At 39.3% G+C, this 20,629-nt stretch overlaps 1 protein-coding gene across 4 annotated transcripts in view; it reads right to left on the bottom strand.

The window, feature by feature from the left end:
* The window catches only part of CDK14 (cyclin dependent kinase 14), a 319,070-nt gene that overhangs the window by 145,957 nt on the left and 152,484 nt on the right, over nt 1–20,629 (bottom strand). For all 4 annotated transcript variants that reach the window (XM_086742275.1, XM_086742276.1, XM_086742277.1 and 1 more), the window contains one exon: nt 14,165–14,288. In XM_086742275.1, the coding sequence (XP_086598401.1) occupies nt 14,165–14,288 (124 nt within the window). The remainder of the gene's footprint in view (nt 1–14,164; nt 14,289–20,629) is intronic.

Below are 20,629 nucleotides of genomic sequence, written 5' to 3'. Positions count from 1 at the left end.
GTTCATTTACAGAAGTTACCCACTATCAGGGGAAGCCTAATTAAGTTCCCAAATTAGTATTCTCAAAACGCACTTTAGCAATGACTGATCTTGTAAACTGGAGTGCAGGAGTCAGTCTTCAAAATACAGAGAGCAATAAGTAAGGCAAAAGGCATGTATGCCTCTCAGCCTGTCTGGTTTTTCCAGCAGTATCAGTTGTTCTAACAAGAGATTACTTTTCCCTGCAAATTTTATCTCATGAATGTCTTCAGACAATCACTTACAGATTATAATTATTCTGGTCTGTGAATAAGACTCTACTGTCAATTTGGCAAACACAAGTTACAGAAACAGTAGATGCAGAAATGCTTTTTCTGCTACCAGAAAGAACGACTCTAGCCCTCAGGAAAAGTATTTTTCTTTTTTCAACAACTCCAGCATCATCTCTTTCATCATCACCTATTTCCTCTTCCTCCTGAGCCACCCAAAGGATCACAGGCAGTGGAAAAGTGGGATATGAGAAAGAGCCCAGCTGTTGGTTGTATATTAAAAGATGTCTTTGATTAATTTGACTGAAAGCCATCCAAGCTATAAAGCTGTTTATTTTGCTGCTTTAAAATCCTTATAAAATATTTCTGACACATTTTGAAAAAGCCCACTGAAGCTGAACACGTACCATGACTGCCAAATTCATTCACTGTCTAATAGCAGAAAGAAATACATTAAAAATTCAGTTCCAATCAAAAAGTGGTATGGAAGTGCAAAAGAAATATACATTCAATTTTTGACACTGGGAGAATATATCTATTCCCACGACCTTCTGGGTCATGAGTATGACTGAATATGAACATGAATATGTTCAAACTGCCTCTGCTAGTCTGGAAGCAGAAAAGTAACAATATGGGCATAAAAAAGGAAGAAACAGTCTGCACCAACAATGTAAACATTCACAGAGATGCAAAAGCTAATTTCACATCAAAGATAACTTCTGCATTACTGAAAAGACCTGGATTCATTATGGATATGGTATACGTGCCCACAACACCTTAACAGTTGACTGATTTAAACCTTGCTTTCCAGATTCTGGATTTTTACTTAATAATCTTCGTTTTGTTGTCTCATAGAAAATCTATACGAAGATGATGCCCTCTACTCTTAACAACATTCCAGCATGAACACTCCACTTTGTTAATAAGGCTGTAAGTGAAAATGTCAGAATTACTCATTCCACAGTGAAGTTATTAGGTTTGAAGCAAAGACAACAATGGCTGAACAGATGGTTTTAAATTGCGAAGATCTGCAGAATGCAGGGAGGAAGTTCTAGAAAGGACAAACAGGCAGAAAATAATTCTTCACTGAAAATAAGAGGTAATGCACCTGAGGATATTTCAATATTCCCTGAGAAAAAGAGAAAATTGCGAAGCAGATATGAATGAATGAGCCCAATACTGGACAATGATTTCAGTTTAGAAGAGGATAGTAATAATTAAAATACTATACGTGGACTTTTAAGACATAGGAGCAAAGAATGTGCTGAAGACAAGAAAGGTAACAGACCACTTTCTTACAGTTTTTAGGTATAAATGTTTCACTATCATTAGGATTTTCCCCTAACAAATCAAAGGAATTCAGAAAAAAAAAAAAGTGATCCAGGGAAAAATGTTGTATGGAGACAAACTGAGAGCTATGCATGTCCAGTCTGGTGAAGTGTAACAGCTCATCAAGGACTGACCTACTGCAAGCTATTGTGTAGAAAATTAACAATTTACTGTGATCCTTGTCTGTACAACTAAAAGCAGGACTGCAAGAGCCATTTTTTGATGACTCCATCTGGGGTTCAAGTAAAAATGGACCAACCCTTATCAACTGATACCTTGATAACTTACCACGTGATAAAAGTCCAGTAGGTACTTGACATATTGCATGAGACATGCCAAATAAGACATACCAGCAAAGAAATAAATATGTGCTGTGCAAGACTAATCTTTTTAAGAAAATTATCGCATAGACAAACTGCCCCCCCCCTTTTTTCAGGTGCTAAGAGGACTGAACGCAGACCAGATTCAAGCCCATCATATACAGGGCAGCAGTACCCTTTAAATCCTTCTAGTTTAACGTTGTATTAAATCTGACAGCTGAAGAACTGTTAAATAAGCACAGTTTGGTGCTACCATAGTGATTCACAGTCATCCAAACAGGAACACAAAAGCTAAGTTTCACTGAGAGTTTCATATCCAAAAATCTAATCCCAGTTGTTTACACTCAGGTAATTTCGTTTCTTAACCGACCATACAACACTGGCAGTGACCAGGTGATGCCACAGGTAACACACATCACTCTCTCCATGGGGTCCACAACTCAATGCCATTTATCTGCAGAGTGCTGGAACCCTGATGAAAGGCAGCAATAGCCACATGATCACTGGGGGGTTACTCTACAGAGCCATTTATTCCAGTGGGATACTAAATTTTGCTGATCCATCATTTCCGATCTAGAGGTAAAATATCTGGAGAACTTTGATGAAGAGAACACCTCATGTCATGGTCAGCTACGGAAAGCCTAATCACGTACCTGCAAATTTATTTACAAACAGATCAGATCCCAGGAACTGGCCTAGGATAGTTAGGTTAACAGGAACAGGGCTACATGAAGAACCAAGTATTTGAACAAGATTAACGTCTACAAACAAACACTTCTTTTGAAAAGCAGACCTAGCAACTATTTCATTTATAAATCAAATAACATTGCCATTTCACATTACCCTGCAGGAGTGGAATTTGTGAATTTGAAAAACTGTCACCACATGGGTACTGAAACCACCAATTGTCAGTACAAGGTTTGACCTGTATAAACAGCACAGTTCTTCAACTGCCAGCCACCGACTCCTGACCTCTGTACCGCACAGCCGATGCAATTAAGTTCGATGTGTCTGCTTTTCCAGCTAAGATGTCACCGGAGCATACGCTTCTACGCTGCAGGACGCAGCTGCGTTTGTTCTGTTATCCAGCCTCATCTTTTGAACCATGGCTGCTCTGCCTGGCACAAACGGTTCTCTAGTGATCATGGAGTTTAATTCAGGCTGCTTCCAGTACCCGAGCCAGACTATTTATAGAGAAGACAAATATTCAGCTGATTTTTGTCATTGCTACAATATATTATACCCTGCAGCTTACGTATTTCCTTAGCAGGTAATACACTGTCTTGGCTTTTCCTGTAGGTTTTGCATGCACTATCATACTAGTACATAGGTATCAGTATATGCTAGGTAACATCCACAGCATCTAAAACACATCTGCTTGCTCTCACTTAAGTCAGAGAAAAATTATCTGAAAATATCAGTACAGTATGGTACAGGCATTTTAATTAACAAAACTAAAAAAAAAAATTCTCAGTTATGTCAAAGCTTTTTGAAATACATCAAAGAACAAAATACCTGCAGAAGGCTTAAACATTTCACTGAAATTTAATATTATTTTCACTTTGCTTTCAAGATTGAAACCATTAAGAAAACCTGTGTAAGTACTGCTGCTTCTGTAAAGCTATATTATAAAGCAACATCTTACAACAGGCATCTCTGGAGTCTCAGATTCACCTGCTCAGTTGAATTGCTCCTCAAAACTCATTTAATGTGTATGTCATCTTAAATTAGCTGAACCACAAATCTTAGAAGAAAACTTTTATGTGATAGACATTCCAATATGCTTAGGCCTAAATGATTATTTGACTTTGCATCAGTAATCAGGCATCTGTATTCCTGCAAAGCTACCTAATCAGTTCTTAATACAATTTTGCCACAGAAAAAGAAGAAATAAAACCAGACAACTTCATTTTTTAAAAAAAGTTCCATTAGAAGAGCATTAAGGCTCTGCCTCAACAGTGTAAGTCTGGAAATATGTAGTTGAAAAGCAAATGCTCCTCATATGTGGCATCTTTCTCTACAGTGATACTGAAACTGAAATGCCACTGCCAGGATGGCAAAATTGGAGATACACAACCAAATCTAGTCTGTCATATACAGATGTAAGCCTACTAAGTCATCAGAATTGCAGAACTCTCTATTGTTATGGAATAAAAGAAGATCCATTAGCACTGAAACCAAGCCATTCTTTTATGTAGTCTTTCACTTAACTTAAGGACTATGGATGTACTTCTCTGTGCAATGCTTGATAAAAACTACTTTCAGATTACAAACAAAGGATCTCTAATAGTATTTGGACCACAGACAAAACACTACTGTCATATTATTAGTACCTTTGAAACATTTAATGTTTTACTTAAACCATTTCCTATTTCAAGTTTGTATGTATAACCAAATCGTAAGTACAGCTGAGCACATCTAGTTTAGCATCACAGATTGCAACCTCTGTAGCAAAGCTGGCGGTAATCCTGAGCACTACAAGATAGAATGGGCAAAGAATTGCCAAAGTTTCAAGAAGCTAACATTAGGCATTTGTGTTTATAAAGGACATTGCAGTGAGACAGTGCCTTTTATTCTTATTACTTAAAAAAAAAAAAAAAAAATTTTTCCTAAGGTCTACAGACAATTCAAAGCTGAATCAAATTTCCAGCCTGCTTGAAGAGTCCAGAACTTAACATTAGTGATGACAGTTTTTCCCTTTTAGTGCCTCATACTCTTTATCTACTTTTACAATCAAATCAACCCACTGCAGTTAAAATCTAACTTCCAAGACCATTGCAATGAAATATCATTAAAAGCAAATATAGCTACAAGAGCAAATATAACGGAAAAACTTGATATCCAAGAGACTTAAAAATTGCTGAAATAAAAAGTAAGATATGAGTATGGAGATGGCAGTGGGTGCGAGTAAAAGAAATGACATCTGACAGTCTCCTTCTACCTTATTTCTAATGATCACAGTAGAAAACTGCTATAATATCTGACATAGTCTAAGCCAAACATGAGAAAAGCTGAACTGACCTTGGAGGAGAGCTTGGGCACCTAACTCACCGGGGAAGTGTTAAGTACTACTAAGACTTTTTCTGGCTATCATGAAGGCCAACTGCTGCAGGGAAAATTCTCATCTTAATGCAAGTAGAACTGCAAGCGTCATTTTCATTTATATCAGTACAAATCACACATCTACAAATATATTAATACATCCAGCACTGTGTCCTTCAGAAGGAATGAAAAAATTCTGCAGAAATTATTAAAAATTACCTAGATAAAAGTGACTGTATTGCAGTAGGTAAAGTTTTAAACTGTCTGGGGCAAAACAAACAATATTATAAATTACAGAGCCATCATCTCTCTAAAATGCTATCTTAATTGCAGAATTATTTCATATAGTGTTAAATGGCACATTTATCTTAATGAGCTGCCAGCCTCTGTTCATGTTAATCTTTTTCTTCGCATATCAATATTTTTCTTCCGACTTATGCTAAATTCTTTCTTCTTTAATCTACTAGTTTTCTAGTTATCCTTTAATTTCCACATAGCTGATTATTTCCTGTGTAAAATAAATCTGCATAACTATTAACACATTAATGAAACTAAGATTACTTTAAAATTTGGCATAATTTTCTCACTAGATAATACAGTATGTTCTCTTAAATAAGGAAACATTAAAAAAAATCATAATCAGACCAAGCAAAGATGGAGAGTCACCAACCCAGATGGCTATATTCAAAACTTTATCACGACCATAGTCGTTGGTTTCCCCCAAAACTTCTGTATCAGAAACAAGCAAAGAAGTTTCAGAACAACAAAGTTTTAAAGGAAGTTCAATATTTTAAATATAGGGGCTCGTAGACACAGTAGTCAAAGGGCTTAGTTATAAAAGAAACAAAACGTGAAGGAAGAGAAAATGTTCTAATACAAAACTGATAGAAGAACAAGGTCAGGTGACTGAATAAGGCTTTTTTTTTTCCAATTAAAAAGCCCCTTGTCATTAGTGCCTAGATTTTAAATACATTTACAGATTCATTGGGACGGATGGATCTCTCTTGTACAGACAGCAGATCACAGGTTTCCACGCTTTTTGTAAAATTATCACATAACAGCCTGGCTGACACAAGACAATGAAAAAAAGTCATGATTGTGGTAATAATGCAAGATCACAGTCAGCACTGAGCTAGCTCCAGCACAGATGACATCTAAATCCCATGTTGTTCTTAAGTACAAAACACTGAAACAGATTTTTCATCACAGTTGTTTTAATGGTGTCATAACCAACTTCCTTTATTGCCCTTAATGGATAATTAAGATGCTTTCTTCCTATTTAAAGGCTCAATATAACTCTAACTTGTAACAATGGGAAACTGGATTGAACCCTAAATAATCTGAGATGTGTTTAACAGGGGATTCATTTAGTGAGTCACACCAATCTCCAGCTCCTCAATGGTTTAAAAAAAAATAAATTAAAACATTTTCCTTATCAGCCAATAATCCTACAGAGTGCTTCTCAGTGGGAAGGGCTTAAGTTACAGCATTTACTTTAGTAATAGCTGAAAAAGCTGGTATACGTAAAGGATATTAATTTCAACTGTTAAAAAGCATTCAGTGAAGACTGACACGGCCAAAAAAAAATCAGTGTGTGGCTCCACTTTGTATTTACTATTAGCAGAGAGAAGTTAAAGTCTTAGTTGAACAAAACTGAACATGACAGTTTTTGCAAAGTGCTGTTTCCAGGTAGTAAACCTGTGTCAAATCTATTCTTTTCCCATAGGCTATCAAATCCAGTTTCTGTCCATAAGGAATTTTTCCTGCATTGACTCTCATGATGGCAATTTTTTATTTAGATTTACCTGACACTTCAATAAAACCATCAGGTCTATGACACAAATTAGGCTGAAATCCACAACAAGAACAACAAACCAAACAGCTATGAGAAGCAGCGAGCATCTGCAACAGCACTAGACCACACAGTCTCCTCCATTTTCACCTCTAAATAATTCTTCAGCCCAAATGCCAGAAATGTAATCTACCCCTTTGCACTGCTGTCTGTCGAGTTTTCCTGCCAACTACACACCTCCTCTCCTGCTCCACCACAGATCTCTTCTGGGCAAGATGAGAGAAGGTCACAAGCACAGCATGGGAAGCCCTTGCTCCTGGGAGGGAAGGGGAAGGAGGCAGCTTTGGCTACTCTCTGAAAGCAGCCAGTTATACTGTTAGAAATTAAGAATGAAAATCTGGGGGTGGAGAGAAAGCCTGTCACTCTGGGAAAGCAAATAACTAACACAGCAGCCTGCCATGGGCCTCTGGGTCTGCAGCACCCACAGCATTTGCAGCCTACAACTTTAATCCTTCTTGATAAGCAGTCTCCCAGCTACTTATCAGCTCCGCTCCTGAGCTTTGGCCTCCCTTTCCCGGGATGCAGAAAGCAACAGGGACAGCAAAGGGCTTTTTTCACCAACTCAGTAGTGCGCGTTCGAGGTTATGACAGGACAAATGCACAGTTTGTTCTTCTGCTCCAGGTCTTCAGCCCAGCTGCCACTGTGAACAGCATCATCAGCTTCTGCTCTCAATAGAAAATGCTGTATTTATAGTTAATTACAGAAATACCTGTCTTTTACAAAGACCTGCAAGCTAACTCAAGCTTGAGTAGCTCAGGTTTCACTTTCCAGGTTCCCACTTCCTTTTTTCCAGCTCACTCACAACATTGTCACTGAAGCCACCTTCGTTTCCTGATATTTAATACAAACAGAGCCCTCAAATAAACCCATTACTGACCTTCCTGGGGGTTATGAGAACAAATTATTCAGATTTCAAAAGCTGTTATCAGAGGGGACCAGGCTGCACCTGGGGAAACAGCATCCTCTCACAGGAATACGGGGAAGAAATGCCTTTTTCTTCCTCTGTTTAATTCAGATTGGATGTTAGAGGGGTCTGTGGACCTACATTTGGGGTAAGCTGGTTCCCTTTACCCATATCAGCCTCTGGTATAAAAACCCAGACAGCTTCCACCACTTCCACAGCCCCAGAAGGCCTGCTGTTGAGGCAGCAGGAGCCTGCTGTGGGTCAGTTGCCTCAGACGTGACCCAGGCCGCTCCCGCAGCTCTCCCCGAATGCAGGCGGCTGCATCACCACAGCCCACTGGTCCTCAAGCTCGCTTGAAGCCAGGAAGACCAGAGGGAGCCAGCCTACATAGCTAGACATGCCCTCAGAGGAGTTTTGCAAGCAATTTCACCAAGCATCACCAAGAATATAAAGTATCAGCTCTTCAGGCATCATGACAACTCCTTACACCAGCATCTTCAAGAACTGATACTCCGTGGAGCATTTACACAGAAAAACATAGCAGTTATCTATGCAAGCAATTTTTTATGCTATCCAGCCTTTCATATGACTCTTATATGGTGCATTATAAAGAAATTCCTTACAAGATTCTTACTGTGAAAAAAAGAACTAATTTTTTTCCAAGTTGTCAACATAACTTTAATCATTTTAACAGTAAACGATATAGCAATAGTCTTGTCCCTAGTTACATATCCCCGACATGCTCTCCACAGAAAAATCTATATGGAAATTCATGGAAACATCCTCTTTAGTACTCAGCTGCAGTTTTAAAATCCAACTCCATTGAGTATAATTCGCTTTATTACAAACCTCAAGCCTCTTTGCTCCTGCTATCTATTATTAACCATCCTATGTACCAAGAAGGATGCATGGTTCAATCACACTTACTTGATTCTTTCTTTTACTATATCACAAGGCTTTATATTAACAAAACTCTGAAAGCTTCAGGCAGGACTTAACACCACAATGCAGACCTCCTGCAGCTCCTTGCTCATCCAAGGAGATCCCCAAAGACAACAAAAAGCTTCAGGGTCAGCGTTACTTGGGAGAGTAAAGCAAAGACATTTCCATTAAGATTCTCATGCTGTTTTTTCTCTCCAAAGCCCTCTCTCACAAATGAGAAAGTGCAACTCCTTGACTGTAGGAACAGGCACTAAAGCACCAAGTTCCTGATGCTCTTTCTCACAAGTATAACTACATATTTTTCAACCCAGAAAGCACTAAATTATTTTAACTAAAGGATATGTAAGAGTAACTATACTATGATCAGATGAGAGGTCCATATTGTCCGTGGAACAGACAAAACATTAGACTGTTAGGGGATGTTTTGGGACAGAGAATAAGAAACAAGGCACAAAAAGAGTACATCCTTCCTGGAAAGTCCCACATGGAAGGTAGCATCCACCTCCTACTTGATTGCTTTCAGCTGTTTAGGGACTTTGTGCTGGAGTTTATTAAGTATGATAAACCAGATGCAAACATAACTGATTAGCCAATCTTGATTTATATCAGCATACACAATAGCTAAATGCTAATACTCAATCACTAAAAAAAACAGAACAAAAGCATACTATATACTGAGCCACAGAATCACACAGGAAGGAGAATTTGCCTAGTCCAACCTGTCAGATTGCTCAAGGCTTTGTCCAGTCAGTGAAGCAAGAGGAGATTTCACCACCTCTCTGGGCTGCGCCAATGCTGAAATACTCCCATAGTGAACATTTACCTCTTTATACCCAGTTCTGTTTCAACTTACAACCACTATCGCTCGTTCTTTCACTGCACACATCAGTAAAGCACATCTTCCTGCTATGCACCACCATTGTCTTGGTAACTCTCTCTCAGGTAATGGGAGACTGCAGAGTTAGTAATTTCATTACAATCCCATGGATTAAACATCATTTACCTTGATTAAAACTGGCAAACACTTTCTTCACATATGCAGAAATTACTTCCAAGCAGACTTGTTCCATCATTTTCCCAGAAATGGTGGTTGACCAACCTGCAGTACCCTAGACCTTCCTTCTAGCCCTTCTTGAACATGGGTACAACATTAACATTTCTCCAGTTATTGAGGACCTCCTCCAATCTACACAGTCTTTCAAAGATGACAGAGAGCAGTCTGACAATGACATCAGTCAGATTTCCCAGTACTCTCAGGAGGCCTCCCGCCTGGATCCATGAACTTGCATGGGTCAAGACTTCTCAGAAGAACCCTAACTCAATCCTCTTCCACTCACCCCTTCACCGCTTTCCTCCCTGAATCCCATCTCTGAGAACAATCGTCTGTGAGATCTTATTCATTAAGATGAAGACAAAGAAAGTCATGGAACACCTTAGCCTTATCAGAGTCTGCTGTGACAAAATCACCGGCCCCACCTAGCACTGGGCTGACATTTTCCACAACCACTTATTGCTTCTCTCCCTCACATCCTTCCAGCATCTTACCTTTGCCTTCTCAACACCCTGTTGTTGCCCACCTCCTCCTTCACCTCCTAGATGCCTTACTCTCCTCACAGAGCTTCTGTTTGCTATCAGAAGAGCCTGTGGCCATTCAGAAGCACTGACTCATGCAGAGCCAAAGAGAATACGGCTGGCAGAGCTTGTCTACTCCTCTGGTGTTTTCATCTATATTTGCTCCTATAGTCTTTGATACATATTTCTTAGAGGTTGAAAGTGACATTTTGAAAATATGGGATCACTGAAATGGCCATGGCACTGGTTATAATACATTCAATAATAATACAAATAATATATTTGCTTAGATAACTATTTTGCTTAGATTACTAATCCCTTCATCACAACTAACTCTTTAAAAAAATATATTCTTAGTGTTCGATCTTTGAGATCATGCTCCTATCCAGTGCCATATAGCCATTAGAAGTTGTTTATAGTTCAAATAAATGCATTTATTCTAGAAACATACTTTGCTTTTAAAACTGTGTAATGACTTTCCTCAACAAAGGCTCAAAGATTTTCTTTTTTAAAGTCAATACACATCCAAAGGCCAAATAAATGCATCTGTATACAGTGCAAAGTAAAGTTAAAGTGAAGAAACTACTAACCAAAGGCTAAAGAACAGCTATAGAGTCCAGTCTGTGTGGTAATTAGAATTAAGCACAAGGCTCTACTCATTTAAGTTTGTAATTGCTTATGGTGTTACTCATTAAAGGTTTATAATACTTTATTTCTATTCAAGACAGACATGTGCAGGGGAATATAAACAAACCTGTAGACAGTTAGCCAAATTCACACGACAGGATCAAAAATAATTCTTCATTTCATAAGGAGAACTCCTAATATATTTAATTTCCTCTGGAATGTTAATTAGACTGAAAAAAAAAAGAATGCAGGAATGGAGTTCAAGGACTATTTTTCACAGGAGCAATTATTCAAGCTGTAGTCTCCCCTATTATATCTTCTCAAGAAAGTCATTTTTTATAGCTCATCCATTTTTAATAAAGCCCCTATGTTCTGTTCTCCCTTTTCATTTGACTGCTGAGTCTTCTCATAAATGTTCATTTCCTAGCAGCTATAGCACAATGAACAGAAAAGCAAACCACTGTTCATCTGAACAAAGACACTCCCACACAGCGGAGTTATCTACATCTGGGAGCAGTGCTGTAGAAAAACACATGCCCACGGTTATTCAAAGATTCCACTTCAGCCACAGTGCAATGCACTGGCAGGCAAGAAAAGCCTTTCTTTTACCTTGTTTATTCAAGAACTATGATCCACTACAGCTTGCTTTTAAGTATTTGATATCCTACACTGAGAAGATTAAATAAGCCTGACGCCAAATGAAAAACTTCAGTCACGCTGTTGATTTTTTGTAAACTTATGAAACAAAATCTGAAGGTCTTGACCTTAGAGACTGAAAGGCCTTTGCTCTAGGATTTTATATTTATTGTGCTAGCAAAGTCAATCCTATCTCTGACAGAAACTGATTTCTTGATAGGTTCTCTCCTGCCTTGAGTGCATTTAAAAGTAAAACACCCATCTCTAATTTCCATACTGCTCCTCATGTAATTAATCAAATATACAATCTAAACTGACTTCCTTTCCAAGCACATTACTGCAAATTAGTAATTCGTGGGAGAAAAACATAAAGAGGCTGCATTTTCTATCTTGTTTAAGAAGAGTCTTTCATACTGGGAAGGTGGAGGATGGGCTATAACAATACAATGTTTAAATAAGCAAATATGCAGAGGGGTGCACACAGAAAGCACACGGGTGTGCTCTCATTTCTCATGCCTCCAGTGAAAGAGGTCATGACCCTTCAGACTTTAACCTCATCACTTCTCATTTTTCATCCTGGCTCTCAGAAGAGAAATTTAACCCATGTGGTTTTCAATTTTACAAGTTCATGAGCCATGAAAGAAAATCTAGCTTTAAAAAAAAAAATGGAGATACATAATCTTCTCTCAGTGTGTAAGAGTAGATTATGCAGATGTTTCTGTTAGGTCAGGACAAACTTACAAGAGAAAAAAATCCTCTCCACAATATTGCACATTCATATGTCTACTACTGGGTACTTCTTTTTGGTTTACTTACACATCTCTAGTCTCTCTCTCAAGATAATACACAGTGGTCAACCTTAAATTCTTGCCAACACAAAGCTGGGAAAATCCTGCCTTTGATGTCATCCCTGGGATATTTAGCCTAGGGCCGCAATAATTTCATCAGAAGTGATGGCTACATTTCCTACTACAGCAAGGCGAAAACAAATGTCCCACCCTTTCCTCTGCTTTATGGCAACATCAGGCAATACAACCAGAGAGAGGTCAACCTAGACCTGAGCTGGACATTTCATTCATCGGTTCACACCTGCAGTGAAGCTTTTAACAGTGCTGGTGAAAGGTGGGTTGTTTTTTGTTTTTTGGTTTTTTTCTTAAAAACTGAGGCTGAAATGTTTGCAGCCTCCCTCTCCCCAGCCACAAAAGCCACAGAGCTTCAGCAAGACCCCCCCCATCAAAACCTGCACACCTATGAAACATTTTACATACAAAAGAGTTTGTAAGATCACCTGCAGATTTTTCAGTATCCACCAAAGCTAGAGCACCATCACCACCATCTCTTGAAGGACTTCTTATCATACAGGGATACTTGGAAGTCAGGTAAGTTCATACATACAAGTGATAGAACAAAACTAGTCATCTCAAACAGCACAGCATCTTCAACAACTGCTCATATTTCACTATAAAAAAAAATTAATGAGTCACCTATTTCATGTATTTAAGAGATGAAATCTCATAGTAAAATGCAACATGCAAGAATGCTTTTTTAAGCACATCTAAAACACTTCTGGTGCCTTCCAAGCTTTGAAACACAGAACAGAAAATGGTATGTAAAATCAGATAATAATTGTTTCTAATACTATTTCTCTAATTGCCTTACAATCCAAAGGCCAATCAAGTTGTTGTGGACTGTATCCATCTGAAGACCTGTTCCCTTCTCCAGTATGGCAAATACACACCGAGCTGGTAATTGCAATAACGCTAATTAAAAGACAAAAAAAACAGGACTACATTAACAGTGAAATTGCCAATTAGCACGTAAGGTTCCCTCATTACTACTGCTGCATAAAATGTGAAGCCCGATGTGGATAGCAGTCATAAAAATAAAAGACATTTTTAAAAAGCCAACAGGTCACATTTTCAGCTTAATTCAGAAGTTCTGCTGGAATAAGTAGCTGAAAAGTTGACCTACAGGAAAGAAAGAAATTCCTACAATATTTTCTAAAAACCACTAAAGAAAAATATTGCCATTTTCCACATGCGCATTCATAATGGGTTTCAGAGGAAAGAGTACCTTCCCTGGTCTAGCGACTAGAAAGTAATTGAAAAAAAAAAAAAAAAAAAAAAGCAAAACGGCTAACATTTCAGCAGACAATTTCCCCTGACTTTATACTCCACATAAGGCTTCGCCATAAGGGACTAATGGATACTAAAAGGAGTCTAGGTGATCCTAGTTTCCTTTATTCTTTAGAAGGAATATTTATTCTTGTGTCCTTCAGTCTCTTTCAATAACCACTTTCTAAAAGTTAATCCAGATCTCCAGAACCCTAGAGCTGCTTCTGTAAACTGATTGCGCTCTTCATATAGTCTGTATTTCCTCAGATTTCTATTTTTTTCTTTTCTTTTTAAAGGTTTTGAATTCTAATTCAGAGGTCTCATGGTAAATACAGTTGAAATACTTTCAGTATTATGTTTCTTGTGAGAACTGAATATTTGTTTATCACTTGCTCCCTTTTAATCAAGCATTTTGTTGACCATAATCAATTTCATCGCTCAAGAGAAAAATGTGCAATTATCTACAATGAAGAAGGTGTGTCTAAGGAATAGGGTGGGGGGGGAGAGAAATCAATGGAACCATCTGTCTGACATTCCTACAACATTATAAGAGACTTGTAATTAACTGCTTGCCTACCAAAGTCTGCCAGCTTTAACTCCCCCGTGTCACTGATCAGAAGATTCTGTGGTTTCAGGTCCCTGTGCAAAATGTAACGCTGGTGGATGTAAGACAGTCCTCGCAGCAACTGAAATAAAAATAACTGAAAAAGAGGGGGACAAAAAATGACCTCTGTTAATATTTTGCATATAACCACAGGTGATTTCTGCATAATATGCAGGGTGCTTGAATATTGTGGTAACATTGTGTCAGAATTCCTCCCAAACTGGCCTAATTCCCACCCAAATTTAACACAACAAAATTTCAATCTAAAATATATGTACTTTGCAAGGACTAACCCCAGACTCCAAATCCTACTATATCATAGATTCAATTTGTCTGCTTTAAAAAGAACAAGAGCAATACAACCATGTGCAGAAGGCTCAATTTCTACCAAATTATAATTATATTCCAGTTACCCATATGGCCTTAGAGATTAGGTGGTAGCCTGAAGACAGATGTGTATCTCCACTAATTATAGGAAACAACAGTACGGGGCGGATAGGGATGGGGAGATAAGGCTGGGGGATGGGACACTGGAGCTAAAACAAAGAAGAAATTAATAGTGTAACAATAATGCCTGTGTACCCAAGGAAATCTGCAAGTATGATAGGTTTTCTCCTTCAAGTTTTTTTTTAATGGGAGCTGCTTATGTATTTTTCATTAGGAAATAATAACACTCGTTGAACCTAAAGATGACTTTTGAAACCTATTTATAATAGTTTTTAAGCTAAACTTAGATAGGAACCTAACTCATCCCTCATGTTTCTTTTAACTCTTCACTGGACTCTACAAATCCTTTCCCTAGAGCTAAGCATTGACATTGTGTATTTTTGTAATTTACAATTATGAACAAAGAGCTGGATGATGGAGATCCTTTGTCCTCCCCTTTCATCTCCTCTCGTATCATTCTCCCGCTGTGAAAGGCTGTTAAGTGTTACTCCCATGGATTTTTGCCAATACAAAGGTGAACAGTTGTTTCCTACGAGTATTCTTTGCAGTTTTGAAAAATCTCTCTTAATATACACGCTCTTCCTATTGCTTGAAATATTCTAAGAAATACTACTATTTCCAAATGGGAAGACAACAAGCCTTTGCAAAGCCAAACATGGTGGATTCAAGAGTGGATAGGGACCTCATGCCTCACAGTTCAGTGGTTGGCGAGATGTGCTCTCTCAGAAGATGTGGAAACCACACCAAAGATCTGGGAAAAGTCAACCAGAGCACATGAGAATTTCTAATTATCTTGCAACACAAGCATCCTATTTAGTGACTGCTGAAGTGAGGAGACATTATAAAAAGGGTTACAAAATCTGATTATAGAAGAGAATAAAAGTTGACATGAAAGGAACAGAAATGTCATGTTACTGAAGTTGAAATGAATTTAATTGCATTTCATTTTTTCCCTCAGCGCAAACACAATACACTGTATGTTTAGCTATTTAGCCAGGGCACAAAGAGCCATATCAATCACCTTCTTGCCAGGGTTGAGTCTAACAATGTGCTGAGGAAACCTAAGAGCAAAATACAGAAACAAAAGAAAGAATAGCAGGAAAGTCATAAGTAACATGCAAATTCCTTTTCAAATTGTGGTTAAAATGGAACTCATGGCACATAAAAACTATTTCAATAAAGGCAGGGAGCAGAAATGGCTTTCATTACAGCCTTACAATACAAATTGAATTCTATTTAATGACTTCAAAATAATATTTTTTTAATAAAAAGATAGGGAAAATATCCAGTTTGCTAGGCTAAATCAATGGTATTCAAGTATTATTTTTAAATATGCAAAGAAATTTCAATTATTGTGCTATCTTGCAGCATTGTAATATTTGTAACTCAATTTATATTTATTAATGTGGGCTTTCATTTGGCTTTAATGCAGTCACATGATTTGACATGACGTGCTAAGAAAAAAACCCAACAATTTCACAGCTGAACAGAATAAACCTCTACTCTTGAGGACGTAGAGGTTTGGAACGTAGCTTTATTCCAAACTTGTAGACATGCTGTACTCATCAAGTACTTCCACAAAAGTCAATTAACTCAGTCACATACACTGTATCAGTTGCCTCCTCCTTGGAGGATGAGCGAGAAAGGGAAGGTGAAAATAACCTCCCTGAATTCCTTACAGGGTAAACTCAGCTATTGTTTCGTTGCTTTCTCTTTTCCTTTTCACCTTTGTTTTTATTTGGTGATACTAAATGTGGAAAAAGAAAAAGTTAAAACACAAGCTTCACGCCCAGCCGTAGAGCATTCTGCAAACCACAAGCCCTTTGGGATTGCTTTGGAAGAGAGAATGGTAAAACAAGCTGTCCATTCCCAATGGTTCCCCACTTCACAAAAAGAAAACATGAACTGGAAAGAATTGTTTCTGATGCCTCAGGAAGAACTTCTGCCTTCTCACAGTCAAGTTCCCTCCCCTATCTTTGAGGAAGGCCCTTTCCAAGAAGCCAGTTCCCCTTCAAGACTATCTGCATTACCTTCACAAGGAGAGGAATGAATGCTAGATGAGGTACCATCACTTCTTACCCATATACCCAATCTGAAATCAGCATACCACCTGTCATGGTTATACTCGGATCTTACTTGGTCCTTCCTCCACCTCGCTCAATTCCAATCACTATGAAACCTCAGCCTGGGGCTTCCATGGAGCAGGGATTTGAACAAGCAACCGACCGGCAGCCCTGTGGACCAGAGGATAACTCTAAAAGGAATCAATGGCAAATTCCATACACATTTCAATGGGTTGGTTGTGAGGGTAGAAACAATACAGATTCGTGATTCTTGAGATTTTATGTTAGCAATTTTAATTTTTGCATGGTCATGTACAAGGCTGTATAAGTGTCAAATAACCTGTAATAAACAAACCAGGACATCACTCGTGTAAAGTTTGTAGTTTATTAGTAAGAACAGAGGTTTTGGTGATAAAATGAAAGACTCCTAAAATGACAAGGGTCATTGTGATGAGAGCCAGAAAAGCCAGGGAACAGGAATGGGATTTGCTTCTAGAAGCCAGGTTTTTAGCAAGGCTTAACATTAGGAGGATCAATACTTTACATTCAGACCAAAAAAAAATTTAATACTTGTGCTTCAGGCCTTTCTTATTTATTAAAGCCATAAAAAATACCTTTTTTTTTCTCCTAAGAGTTATGCAGCTCTCACTTTAATGAGCAACATATATTAATGAAGAATTTTCATCATCAGTGAGAAAAAAGCATGCAGGTCAAAGCTAATTTGAGGTTTATGGACTGTGATATTAAAAGAATATTAGCAGTTCTTAAAACTTACAAGAGGAAGCCCTCAACTCCACAAAAAGGTTAGCACCTTCACAGTCTTTCAAGTATAAGGCCTGGATAGCCACTTGAGCTACATGTAAGATTCGACCAAATGCTTTTTTAAACAAATTACATTTTCTGAGAGACTTGCCAGCTGCCTGGATGAACAGCCCAGCTGTCATGGTGTTTTTCATGAGCCTGGGTGAGTGTACAACTGAGACCATTACATGCACACATCTAACAGTTGCAAGATGGCTCACGTGCAGCAGAATGCTTTACTATCTTGTTGGCCTCTGAATGTCACATAGCATCTTGAGCTCTTCTCATCCAAATGAGCTTATAAGCTAAACACTGACACAGGCCACCCAAAACACATCTAACAGGTGGGACTGATGGGAGACAACACTTTCTGACTTAGGTTCAGAAAGCTCTGACAAGTCTAATGGTAAAGGGGGATGCTCATGCACAGGTAGAAGTGCTCAGATGACTCCACGTAGCTGCTCTCCATTCCCAGAGACTGTAGATAGTTTCTGGCAAAGGACACTGGGGTAAGTGAAAAGCAGAAAGAAATTCACAAGATGCCCAGAGAGATTCTCCAGAAAGCATACAATTTCCACACAGTGTCTGCTGAGGCATCAAGGACCTCAATGACAAGAAGGATGCTATCCAAGAAAACAGACTAATGAGGTCTGTGGGGGGCTTCTTTAAGTCAGGAATTGTCTTTCCCTGTGTTCTGGTTTTGTTAGTGAGGGAGGGCTTAAGGTGGTAGCTTCTGTAGGAAACTGCTAGAAGTCGCTCCCCTTTGTTCAGTGGACTTGGCCGGGCCTAGGGTGGACCCACTGCTGGCCAAGGCCGAGCCGATTGGTAGCAGAATGTTCCATGATAACACCTCTGCGATAACGTATTTAAGAAGGGGAAAACAGAAAAAAAAAAAAAGAGAGGAGAGAAGATGTGAAGAAGCTGAGCAGGGGCAGAGGCGCAGAGTGGGAGGCACAGGCCTCATGGGCCTTGCAGGCCTCATCCTCTGGCCTCCTGCGAGGCAGCCGACTGGGCCCGACTTGGTCCGGCCTGGCTGCAAGAAGTGGAGAGGAGATGAGAAGTGAATAAGATGTAAAAAGGATCCTGAGAGACATCTACCAGCCTGTTGTGAGGAACGGCTGCAGACGCCAAGGGCAGTGAAGAAGGAGGGGGAGGAGTAATGCGGCTCCTGGCCAAGACTCCCCTGCAGCCTGTGGTGACGACCACGGTGGAGCAGGTTGTCCCCCTGCAGCCCATGGAGGTCCACAGAGGAGCAGAGATCCACTTGGAGCCCGTGAAGGACCCCACACCGGGGGAGGTGGATGCCTGAAGGCAGCTGTGGCCCATGGAGGGCCCGCTGGGACAGCTGTTCTGAAGGGACTGAACTCTGTGGAAGAGATGACCCACGCCGGAGCAGTTCCACAAAGGACTGTGGCGTAGGGGTGGGACCCCACAATGGAGCAGGGGAGGAATGTGAGGAGTTCTTCCCCAACCATGAAGCAGCGGCGTGAAACAACATGTGATGAACTGACTGCAACCCCCATTCCCTCTTCCCCCCTGTGCCGCTCGGGAGGGGAAGGTAGTAGAGATAATGTTAAGCTTGGGAAAAGGGAGGGGTGGATGGAGGTTATCTTGTTCTCTGTCTCATTATCCTGCTGTTTGTAGTAATAAATGAATAGTTTTCTCCAAGTCAAGTCTGTTTTGCCCGTGACAGTAACTTTAAGGATTTCTCCCTGTCCTTATCTCAAACCTCGAGCCGTTTTTCCTTATATTTTCTCTCCCTGTTATCTCGGAGGGTGGGGGGAGCGAGAGAGAGACTGCGTAGTCTGGTCCTGATCGGGGCTGAACTACGACACCCTGATAACACAGAGGGATTTCTGAATGATTTCTGAATGATTTCCTGCATTTGAGCTCCTTTACCACATGTTGTATTGTGGGAATAAAGGACCTGGCCCTAGATACAGAAGCAGAAAGCTACATGGAACATATTAGTCTACAGAAGATGCACAAAGCTCTTGGCTCTGCTCTCTCTGCAGCAAGAGACTGCAAATAGAGCTGAGCTAACCTGGATCAGGAGTTCACATCAGTTCAGAAGAAAGCCAAAAGCAAGACTGGATTAATGTGCTGGTCCTTTAGCAAGCTCATATGGCTATATTAGCATAGCTGCTTTTGAAAAGTAACACACAATACTGCACTAGCTTTATTATAATCCATCACTGATAACACAAATGCTCCTGCTTGACGTATGTATCAAAGCACCCCAGCTGGGTATCACGTAATCATCTGGATTCCCTTGTGTGTACCCAGCATCAACCGATATCATATTCAGTCTTAATTGGCCATCAAATCTAAAAATATATGTAAAAGAAACCCAACCCAGGACACATCATGTCATGCTTGTAACCAGTGTACTTCTCCCTATCATCCAGAGGGTTTCACGGGCTTCTGTGAATTACTGACTATTTACAAAGGCAAAAGGAGGTAATAAATCCCCAGAGTACTGTCTCACAGCCTTGGAAATAAACACAGCTGAACACAATGCTCAGTTACATTTGGGTTTACTAGATTGTTTGGGAGTTTCAGACCTACTTATTTTAAACCACTAACATAAAAAAAAAACCCCTATCTTGTAATATGTATTATCACAGAAGCAATGTCTGTGTGACTTCTGAAAGCATGTCAAAAGCTCATCAAGCACAATCTTTTTTATCATTTTGGTTTGCTACTCTTTTCACTCCTCCCAATCAGGATAATACCCACAAGATACAAACCAACTTTTCACTTCTAACAACATCCTGGAGAAACACTGAACTTTCTAGGTCAAAGCTTTGTCGACTCTCTTGCTTAAACTGTCAGAAGAAAAAATTCCAGGAACAAAGTGTTGACTAGAGACGAATTTGCATCCCTAGGAATAAAAGATCCTACCTGAATTTAAAAATTGTTAGCTACTTGAATCAGCACAATTTTCATGATCCTAATAAGCTTTATCTCAATAAAAGGTTCTCCTATCTGACCTCCCTGGAACCGGCTGAGTACTCTCAAAAAAATTTAAAAATAATTATCTCCAAACTCCATTTATAAAGGCTTCTAACTTGTTCCTGCATTCCTTACACGAAAGTCTTACCAAAGACAATGTCACACAGAAGTG

The sequence above is a fragment of the Chlamydotis macqueenii genome, chromosome 2, assembly GCF_036417535.1.
Source record: "Chlamydotis macqueenii isolate bChlMac1 chromosome 2, bChlMac1.mat, whole genome shotgun sequence".
Taxonomy (NCBI): domain Eukaryota; kingdom Metazoa; phylum Chordata; class Aves; order Otidiformes; family Otididae; genus Chlamydotis; species Chlamydotis macqueenii.
This window is presented reverse-complemented; position numbering and strand designations above follow the sequence as displayed.